The 11,737-nt window shown below is 37.8% G+C and overlaps 1 protein-coding gene across 1 annotated transcript; it reads right to left on the bottom strand.

Moving 5' to 3' along the window:
* Nucleotides 1–453: 453 nt before the first annotated feature.
* On the bottom strand, nucleotides 454–11,736 carry LOC113387982 (autophagy-related protein 9A-like; the record flags this gene model as incomplete). Its single annotated transcript, XM_026625388.1, has 4 exons — nucleotides 454–987; nucleotides 9,712–9,835; nucleotides 10,103–10,544; nucleotides 10,623–11,736. Coding segments are annotated over 4 exons (2,214 nt in total), but the record flags the coding sequence as incomplete, so codon positions are not given.
* Nucleotide 11,737: the final 1 nt, after the last annotated feature.

The raw sequence follows: 11,737 nt of genomic DNA, 5'->3' as shown, positions 1-11,737 counted from the left end.
TAGAAACAATGTTCACAGCAGAATAAAGGAGCTAATTAGGTCGATTGATACAGCATATAGCCTGGCATTGAAAGAATATACGGCAACCCCCAAAGCTCTCGAAATGACAGTGCAAACCACACAGACCTCTCCTGAGAAAACTATTAAACCGGGTGTAACTCAGACGCCAACTCCTAAGACCCAGGAGCAAAATACAAACAAAAGGTTGCTATCTTCACTTAGTCCCACCTCTGACGCGGAAACACATCCGCCTAAAAAATCGGCTGTAGAAAATAACTGGACGAAAGTGGTTCGACGAAGTTCGAAGAAGAAAGGAGCCCGAGATCCGAAAGAAACCTTGGAGGAAACCGAGAAACCGGAAACCAGAAAAATTGAAACAAATGATAGTGCTGAGCACAGAAACAACCATCATAGGACAACTTGGAGGAAACATAGAACCAAGGCTGTTCTGGTTCAACCAGCTGAAGGACGAACGTACGCTGACATCCTTAAGGAGATCAAAGAAAAAGTAAACCCGACAGAGACTGGCGTGGACATAAAGTCCATCAAACAGACAAGAAATGGAGGTGTATTACTGGAAATGAGTCCCAAGTCCGAAGATAGTGCAGCCTTTGCAGCTGCGATAAGGGCAGCAACTGAAAACATAGGAACAGTGAAATCACTGACGCCGCTGACGACGATAGAGATTCTTGACCTTGATGGTGTCTCTACCGAAAATGACGTTCGCAAAGCACTCATTCGGGACTTTACGACAAAACTGGAAATACGACGAGTGAACTTGACCAAAGTCACATCAAGAGGACAACGAGCGGCCTTCTGTGAGATAGACGAGGCTAATGCAATCAAAGCCCTAAATGGGGCCCGCATAAGAATTGGGTGGGTTAACTGTCGCATTCGCCCAGTTGTTAAAGTAGCCCGCTGCTTTAGATGCCTCGGTTTCGGACACCAAACGCATAAATGCGGGGGACCAGACAGAAGCAAGTGTTGCTACAAATGCGGCGGGGAAAATCACAAGTCTGTAGACTGCGCAGAAAAGCCAAAATGCTTTCTATGTACAGTAGACAAAGAAGATCGAAACAGCGTGAGCCATGTCGCCGGATCCGGTACCTGTAAAGCATTCCGTGTAGCACTTGCCGAAGCCACGAGAGAACAGAAATGACGCGATTTCTACAAGGTAATCTGAACAGATGTGCCTTGGCGCAGAATCTACTGCGCCAACGTATCTTTGAAGATAAGATCGATATCTGCCTTATCTGCGAGCAATATATGAATATTCAGAATAAAGCATGGTTCGCAGATAAATCTGGCACGGCAGCAATATGGATCACAAACTCAAAGAAGATCACCATCAATGACAACGGAAGCGGCGAGGGTTTCGTCTGGATCAAGACTCCCACGACCTACTGTGTAAGCGTCTACCTCTCACCAAATGAAGGGATTAGCGTATTTCGCCAGAAAATGGCAAGCATAGAAGACACTCTCGGCAAATTGACGACGGAGAAGTCATTGTAGCTGGTGATTTCAACGCGAAATCGGCAGAATGGGGGCCGAATACTCGGACACTAGAGGAAATGACGTGGCAGACTTTGCTGCAAGATTAGACCTTACTGTGTTAAATACTGGAAGTATTACAACCTTTAGAAGACCAGGGTATCAGGAATCTATTCTCGACATTACGTTTGCCACTCCAAGGACGGCGAACATGATTGGAGACTGGACTGTATCTGAAGAGTATAGTGGCAGTGATCACCAACATGTGACATTTAGTATTGGATCCGGTCCGACTCGACCAAGCAACTTTTGCAAACGAAGGTGGAATGCCAAGAAGCTTGACCAGGAAGCGTTGCGAGCAGCCCTCGAGCAAAACGCATCTACTCTCCAAGCTGATCCAAAACTAAGTACCCGCAGAGAAACGGAAGAAACGGTTCTTAAAACTATGAACGCTATTGTCACCTCATGTAACGCCTCTATGCCACGACCAAAAAATCAGCGTGTGCACAGTCCAGCATATTGGTGGTCATCAGAGATAGCAGAACTACGGAAAAGATGCCACGCATTACGTCGCCGCGCCACAAGAGCTGCAAAACGCTCCCCCTACCAAGATTTGTATACAAACGAGTACAAACAGGCAAAAAAAAGCCTAAATAAAGCCATAAAAGCAGCTAAAGCCGGATTGTGGAAGGAAATCTGCAATGACCTTGACAAGGATCTCTGGGGCAAAGCCTATCAAATCGTTACAAAACGACTTGGTAGAGCTTTACCAGAAGCACCGAAATCTCCTGCTCTGATGAATTCTATCGTAGCGGAACTATTCCCTAAACATCCGCCACGGAAAAGGAGACAATACGTGGAAAACAGTGAAACTACGCCCTTCACTGTCAAGGAACTCCAAGATGCGGCGAAAACCATAAAAACTGGCAAAGCACCAGGCCCTGATGGCATCCCAGCCTCAGTGATCAAGATTGTAGCCTTGGAATTTCCGTATATTCTTCTGAACGCCTACAATGCCTGTCTGGCGACCGGAACCTTTCCTACGGTCTGGAAGCGGCAAAGATTGGTCCTAATAGACAAAGGTAAGGGAACCCCTGTAACGCCATCGTCGTTTCGACCACTCTGCATGTTAGACATCGCCGGAAAACTGCTTGAGAAACTTATTCAATGCAGATTGCGCAACGACATTGAATGCGCCGGAGGTTTTGCTAAGAACCAACACGGATTTCAAAAAGGACGATCGACGATCGGCGCGATCGCGCGATTAGGAAGGTAACGGAAACAGCAAGAGAAGCATGGCGTGGTAGTCTTAAAGCTCGTAAAGTGTGTCTCCTTCTCACATTCGACGTTAAAAACGCGTTTAACAGTGCGAATTGGGAGGATATTTTACACGCGCTAGAGCATAATTTTGACGTAAAGCCAGAAAATCTAGGATTAATAGACGACTACCTCGATGGGAGAACGTTGATAGTGGAAACGACGGAAGGTCATCAAGAACACGAGGTTACAGCTGGGGTACCTCAAGGCTCAATCTTAGGAGCCGATTTGTGGAACGCTGTCTACGACGAGCTCCTGGAGATTCCCTTGCCGAAGCAGGTGGAACTCACGGGCTTTGCGGACGACGTCGCAGCCACAATCGTAGTGGACAGCATTGAGGAGGCTGAACTACTCGTTCGAGAGACCGTCGACACCATAGGGACCTGGCTTGAGAAACACCACCTAAAACTCGCCAAACAAAAAACGGAGATGGTTGTCTTGACCCGACAAAAATGGTTTCCAAAACCATTCACAGTAGACGTGGGAGAGACAACTTTGACGTCGACAAGGGCCTTGCGCTACCTGGGAGTAATGATAGATGAGAAGCTATCCTTCCGTGAACATCTCGATAGTGCATGCATAAAAGCTAGCAAGACAGTATCCAACCTGTCAAGGATTATGGCTAACTGCATGGGACCACGAACCCGAAAGCGACGAGTCTTGCTTGAGGTAGTCCATTCTGTATTGCTATACGGAGCGGAAATATGGGCGGATATCCTCAAGCAAAAGACTTATCGGCGCAAAATATCGGCAGTGCAAAGACGAGGAGCTCTGAGAGTTACCTGTGCCTATCGCACGGTCTCAGAAGCAGCCGTACTGGTAATAGCAGGAGCCACACCGATTGACTTGCTAGCTTTCGAGAGAGTAAAACTCTACGACGCTAAATTAGGTGGCGAAAATTCCACAGAAACAAGGTCGAGAATTAAAAATGAAACGTTACAAGAGTGGCAAGATCGGTGGACGTCAGGAGAGACGGGCAGATGGACGGCGCGCCTGATCCCGAACATTAGCGCCTGGCTCTCTCGAAAATACGGCGACACAGATTTCTTTTTGACCCAGCTACTGACAGGACATGGACAGTTTAATGCGTATCTTTTTAAGATGGGCCTGCATAGCACGCCAATGTGCAAATACTGTCCAGAAAAAATCGACGACGCTGAGCACACGTTTTTTGAATGTGCTCGGTGGAAGGAATATCGCAACAACGCCGAGCACATTATAGGCACCAGGCTCACCCCCTCAAGTCTTGTGACCTATATGCTGAAACAAGAAGAAAACTGGTCAGCTGTAGCAGCTTATGCACAGCATCTTTTGAAGGCTAAAACCGGAGAAAGGGACCAGTAGTCGAAAACAGGCGTCGCAAGGCGCAGCACGGACTGGATTGATGTAATGCTAACGCGGTTCCAATCCAGTCCTCTCCGTACCATCTGCGGGGAGAGGGGAGAGGAGTGTTTTTTTTAGTGGGTAAAAATCTCCACACTGCCGTCCGTCGTTGTCTGCTGTAGGATGGACAGTGGAGTATCAACGATGGCGGTGTCTTATGAAGATTTTTTTTCGCACCTCTATAAAAAAAAAAAAAAAAAAAAAAAAAAAAAAAAAAAAAACACACACACACACATACATCCATTTTTTCTAAGGTATGCCAAAATGTTCAGAAACCTCTGAAACGTAAAGATATATAACAATTTTCATTTTCGATTTTTTTGCGATTACTATAACTTGCCCTACGGGAAGTTAAAAATTCAAAATTTATTAAGACTAGTGGTGTGTATAGCATCGTGCCTTAAGGCAAATTGCTGGAACTTTCCGTAACGTAACGAAATGTTCGAGTAATATTAAATGTTTTTAGATTGACATTAAATGTTTTAGATTGTTATAAATGAATACTGTAACTCTGTCTAATATTTATAAGAATTATATAAACTGAATTGCAAAGTTGAAAATATTTGTTTAGTATATTAGAACTTAAGTCAGAATTACAATTAAAATTTGAATATTTTTTGAAAAAAATTTTTTTTTAAAAAATGAAACAATTTTTTTTTTCCAAAAACAATTATTTTGTTGAAACAAGCAGAAAATTCTTTGAATCATTCAAATCGGACGCTTAGTTTTCTCAAAAACTGCCATTTTTGCACATTTAACTCTATATATCCGAAACCGCTGGACCGTTTTGACAAAATCTAATCACCACTTTTCTCCGTCATTACGAACTTTATGTTTCTTTAGATCATTCAAATCGGATACTCCGTTCTTTTAAAAACTCGATTTCTATTTTTTGCACTCTTCACTCCGTGTTTCATTACTCATGTATTCAATGCAATACTGAGACTAAATTACTGGCCAACTTGTTTCACATTGGCTTTCATTATAATGGTACTAAAAGTTGGAAAAGACCCCAACATTGTTAACTCATACAGGCCAATAAGTCTACTGCCAATAATTTCAAAAGTATTTTAAAAGTTTCTATTAGAAAACATTGCCAAAGAGTCAAATATAGTTCCGGACCATCAATTTGGCTTCCGTAAACAACACTCCACTATACAGCAGAGTCATCGTATAGTTAATACTGTCATCAAAGCTTTCGAAGCCAAGAAGTACTGTTCTGTCTTGTTCCTTGATGTAAGCCAGGCGTTTGATAAAGTCTGGTACTTTGGTCTTCTATATAAAATCAGAAATCTTTTACCAACATACACAAAATTCTTTGAATCTTACTTATGCACAAGAAAGTTTGAAGTAAAAATTGGCCAAGAATAAACTGAGCCCAAACTGGTGAACGCAAGTGTTCCTCAAGGCACCATCTTAGGTCCATTTCTTTATCTATTATACACGAGTGATTTTCCAGAATATGGTGATTCTACTTGTTGTACTTTTGCCGATGATATCGCAATCTTAACCTCTGATGTAGATCCCAAAGTAGCCTCACAGAAACTGCAATGTCATCTTAACAAAATCGAGACCTGGTCCAAAATATGGAAAATAAAACTCAACGAGGCCTAATCGAAGCATACAACCTACAAACGTTTCGCTGAGAAAAGACACCTGTTCTCAAGTATCCCTAAACCAATGTACAATACCACAAACCGATGTGGTCAAATACCTGGGCATGGCTTTACTCATTGAAGTACTCTAGATAATTATTTCTTTTATGTTTTTATCAAAAAATCCGATTCGCTAATTTAATGTTTTCTCGACGTTTCAAGCCATTCTGAATCGAATGAGACCAAATTTGGAAAAAGTATGTGTGTGAATGTAAACAGATTTTTTGCCGTAAATCAACGTTTTCTCAAAAGCGGCTGGACCGATTTCAAAAATTTAAAAGCCATTCGATGTATCTCGATGAGGACTAGCGTTTTTGAGTTTTGTGCGACGATCGGCCGGGCCGTTTCTTTGTAATTGGCAGAAAAGTGAAAAAATTTTCGTCCACGTTTTAGCCCGCAATTCTGAATCGATTTTAAAAATTCAAAAACCGTTCGACAGATATTGGTTGGGAATCGTGCTGATTAGTTTCTGGTAAAGATCGTCCGGGCCGTTTTCTTGTAATAAAGTTTTTAAAAAATAATTTTGACGATTTTTATGATTTTTTTTTGACGGTAGATATCATAGTCTTGTAGATAATACTAAAATATTAGGGACCTACAAGTCGTTTAATTTTAAAAATTCTTCAAGGTTTTCAAAAATTAGTATCGTTCTTTTAGCATTTGTCAAAATTAGACCTTTGATCGACGATTTCTCAAAATCTTAATTGTTTGTCAGTTTTGTGAGACGATCTGCCGAGCCGTTTCTTTGTAATTTGAAAAAAAGTGTTGAAATTTTGGTCCACATTTAAGCCCATACTACCGAATCGATTTTAAAAAATCAAAAACTTTTCGAAAGATATTAGCTGGGAATGATACTGATTAGTTTTAGGTGAAAATCTACAGAGCTGTTTTCGTGTAATTAACTGTTGAAAAAAAATGTTTAAGCCGTTTTTTATGAAACTTTTTTTGGCGATATATATCATGGTCTCATAAAACTTACTGAAATATTACGGCCTGACAAGTCGTTTAATTTTAAAAATTCATCAAAAATGAGTAGTTTTTTTGACGTTGGTTAAAACTAAAATTAGACGATTTACTTGGTATAACGCTAGAGTACTTGCTCTCAATGCACATACTGAACTATTAAAGTTCTACGGAAATGGTTCAATTATAAAAATTATTGATTTTTGAAAATTTGCTTTTAGAAAATACTCGAGTTAACGTGTTCGTTCGTTTTCAATTATGTGTAATAAATCCACTCGGAATACTTTTAATAACTCATAAATTAATTTATATTTTATTGATTGAGTTCACACATATTGGGAAGTTCATGTAACTTGCCTCAAGGCAAAATACCATTACCAACTAGTTTTAATTTTTTTTCTTTCGATTCCTCTCCTTTGTGTCACAATAGCTTATGAGATTAAATTGCATTGTGATTGCTATTAATAAATAAATTTAAAAAAAACTCCGTATCTCTGTAACGGCTTTGACTTTGCCAAAAACTATAATCAGCACATCTTCCTATCAATATAGGAATCGAATGTTTTTCGAACTATTCAAATCGGTTGATTCGTACGCCCGAAAACGTGGACGAAGAAATGCGGACCATTCCATTTTTTCTGAAGTATGCCAAAATGTTCAGAAACCGCTGAAACGTGAAGATATGAAAAATCAAGATAATTGGTAGACAGGTAAATTATTGAGCAGGTAAATTGTTAAACAGGTAAATTGTTAAACAAGCAAATTGTTGAACAGGTAAATTGGTAGACTGATAAACAGGTTGATAGATATACTGGTGGACAGATAAATGCTTGGACTAGTGAATTGATGGTTAAGTAAACTGGTAGACAGGTAGATGGATAGGTGGATGGTCATATGTACAGGTAGACTGAAGGACAAAAAACTGGTAGACTTGATGTAACAAATATGCATTTTTGTTCAAATTTTTAATTGAAAATTAAACACTGAAAAGCGTGAATGGGTACGCCTGGTGTGATATCAAACTCTCAAAAAATGTAAACGCGTTATTGCATACAAAACATATATGCAACTGTTACACCAAATAAGTTTATGGATAAATGTTACATAAAAAAATTATTGGCATAAGTTTCACAATTATGTAACCGGCTTCCAGCATGGTCAGTCATGTTTTTCTCAGGATGTATGTGTTTGTGTTTTACAAATATACCAAAACAATTTTTTTACATACTTTACAGAGGCAAAAATTAGCATTTGTTGTGTTTCAATGTGCGGTGATAATTCATCCGGACATTTGAATACTTTATCACTTCGCATTTATCGCATTCAAGTGATTTATCACGTATTTAACTTAAGCATGTTACTTCGCTAGAAGTGAAGTAGTACTTTTAGCGATTGTATACAAAACCATTGATTGTACATACATTACACAAATGATCTCGTCATACTATTTGCCCCTAGATTTCTCGCATTATGTACACTTTTGACTTCAAAAATATTACTAACTAGTTGTAAGTGAAATTCTCTCTTAAGGCAATTAGGGCATCGTGCCTTAAGGCAAATTGCTAGAACTTCCCGTACCAAATATTATTATTTTTTTAAAAACGATTAACATTTTTGAAAAAATTTTACTTCGTAAATATTAGATTTTTGAGAAACTAGGAATTTGACAAAAAATTACTTTTTTGAAAAAAAAATTAAGAATTAAAATTAAAATCTAAATTGTTTTTGATATACAAAAAAAAAAAATTTTAATAATTTTTTTTTTCCAAAACCAATTATTTTGTCAAAACAAGCAGAAAGTTTTTTGAATCATTTAAGTCAAATGCTTAGTTCTCTAGAAAGTTTTTTGAATCATTTAAATCAAATGCTTAGTTCTCTCAAAAACTACAATTTTTTGCACATTTAGCTCGGTATCTCCAAAACGGCTGAATCTGCTTTTGCCAAAAACTAATCACCACTTCTACCCGTCATTACAAATTGAATGTTTTCTAGATCATTCAAATTGGATGATCCGTTCTCTCAAAAACTCGATTTCTATTTTCTACACTCTTTGCTCGTATCACCGTAACGGCTGGACCTGCCTTTGCCAAAAACTAATCAGCACATCTTCCTATCAATAGGAATCGAAGCATTTTTTGAACCATTCGAATCGGTTGATCCATGCGCCCGAAAACGTGGACGAAGAAATAAGGACACACAAAACACACACATCCATTTTTTCTGAGGTATGCCAAAATGTTCAAAACGTCGAGAAATGCAAAAAAAAATATTTTCGATTTTCGGCCCATTACTATAACTGCCGGGAAGTTAATAAGATTGTGATGCAAAACAATCTGATTTATTTTTAAATAAAATATCTATAAGAACAGACAACACTAGATAAAGCTACAATAAAATCACATTATGACAAAATTTATGGTTTTATCACATAGATACAACACTTTTTTTCCAAAATATTGTTACTCAAATGTAAGAAAGCATCTTTAGTTGAATTCAAACTTTTGAACAAACATCTAGAAATTCAAATGCAAATTTCAAAAACAATATTAGTGTAAATATTTATTTATTTTATTAAGTTAACATATTTATTTAGTTATTCTAATAAATTATTTGCATATATATTTCTATTATTATATATTTACATGTCATCCATATATATTTAACTCACAATAAAACACTTTGATAAAACTTATACATAGTTTGTATAAATATTTTTCTTATTTTTTATCTATAGCTAAAAATTAAAAAATGGCCATTAAAAATGTACACAGGGCAATATTTTACAAGGATTATATATATATATATATATATATATATATATTTATATACATAAATTTGAGTGTAGTATATAGAAACCAAGCTACCTCGACATACAAATTTCAAATAACATTTGTGACCAAACGAATGAATAAAAGTTAAGTTCGGTTTTTCTTAAAGTAGCATCTCTTCTATATATTATTCTCAACAATGTTTTATCTTTAACCACAGACTCAATCACAATAATATTGTTGATATATTGTTCCATACTGTAAAATCATAAATCCAAAAAATAAGGATATAAAAATTGTGCATTCAGGTAGCTCGGTATCAGAGTTAAAAATTCAAATCAGACACTGTGACAGAGTTTGTAAATGGAAATAAAACCTATACTGAATGTAAGAGAAAAATATTGATGAATTCTTGAATGAATAAAAATACATTTCCACTTCAATAATTCTATATCTACTCTTTCACATTGTCCAATTTGGCTCTAAACTGCTCCGTCAGTCAATTATAATATAACACTAAGCTGCTATGACTTCTTCGCACTCAACAATGGCATCTTTTCGCATTCTACTGTTCTTTGAGTCGAAGTTGATGGTTGGTTCCTCAATGAAGTATTTTGTATATCGGAACTTAAATTTTGAGATTGAGACCATATATTTGAAGGTCTTTGCTCATTCCAACCAACACGTCTTTTTAATTGTCTGTGGTGCATCTCGTGCAAATATAAAGTACTAAGACTCATATCAGCAATATTACTTTCTAATGGATTACCAGTATTACTCAATGGTCTAGAGATCGTGTTTCCTTGTCCGAAAACTGAAGCTCCTAAACTATTATTGCATTGTAAGTTTAATAGAAGACTGCTATTTCCTCCAATGTTACCTTCAACTCTATTCAAACCACGTCTCAGCATGCTTGTATTAAAAGCAGGGGTCACCATGGAAGTATCAGGTTGAATTTCAGATAATTCTGCACGATTCAAATCATTAAGACTCATATTAATCTCATTATCTGCAATGCGAGAGATACTTTGTTCTTGTAAATTACTAAATCCTGGCGCATATAAGTTATTTGTTCCTGGCAGTTTATAGTTTGAGACCAAAATTGAATTGGCAATTGAAGCGTATTCTTCACCTAAACTACTTAAAGTATTCAATGAAAAACCCATAGCCCCCAAATTCATAGTACCTTGGTTACCATTAACATTTCTTAGTTCATGCATAGCTCCTCGTCTCAAGCCACTAACAAATCTGTGTGCTTCATGAGGCATTGCCCAATCTGGGTTCGTAAGAGCAAAATGCAATAACGACAATTCAGTTTTTCCATGCTCTCCTTGAGTATACTGATTCACTGTGGGTTTTGCATGGCCTCCATAATCTACTTGAGACTCATTTGGAGAGCTTGTTTGCCAATCGGGATTGCCATGCTTACGTACATCCATTTGTGCAAATGAGCATACATCTCCGACTCCAACAACAGCAACTGTAAAGTTCCGATAGAAGTCTACTATGTCTAATGCCTTCGGTCGCAGCCAAAATAATAATATAAAAGGTGTTGTTAGTGGACTGATGAGCTCATAAAATAGATACACAGCTTTATATTGAAATAGTTGACTAAAAGAGTCTCTCACGGATGTAGTGTGTGCGTATCCCCTCCAAGATGCCGGTAAATAATGAACATGTGCTAGAACACCTGCTAGTAGTTGCTCAGGACACCAAACTAAGTTTTCATCAGGTATAAACAATCTGCATGTAGCAACTACAGCCCCAAGTATTGTCATTATAGATAAAACATGTTCGACTGCTAATACATCTTCATCATAAACTGTTAATATTAGAAGAGTAGCCAATACACCGCCAGCAATGAAGGCTATGTTTCTTGCAATCACAGTCATTAATGGTGAAGAAAAAGCTGAAATGTATCTAACAGCAGGTCTGTAAGCCCTTGTCAACCTAGCATTTAACTCATGATCCAACTCATTAAAATGTCTCAAGTATAGGCGGGCGTATTGTGACCAGGCTCTAGCACCTAAAGTTCCTGGTTCGCGCTTAATCATTTCACCATAGTTGAAAAATAAAAACATTAGTTGCCACAGAAATACTAAAGGGCACAGAATAAGGTTGGCGAGAGCAACATACATAATATGCTTAGATAAATCAGCA

The sequence above is a fragment of the Ctenocephalides felis genome, unplaced genomic scaffold (assembly GCF_003426905.1).
Source record: "Ctenocephalides felis isolate EL2017-DRISC unplaced genomic scaffold, ASM342690v1 CF-g0.4_SCAFFOLD_00845, whole genome shotgun sequence".
NCBI lineage: Eukaryota > Metazoa > Arthropoda > Insecta > Siphonaptera > Pulicidae > Ctenocephalides > Ctenocephalides felis.
The sequence above is the reverse complement of the archived record's forward strand: the minus strand, read 5'-3'. Positions and strand labels throughout refer to the sequence as shown.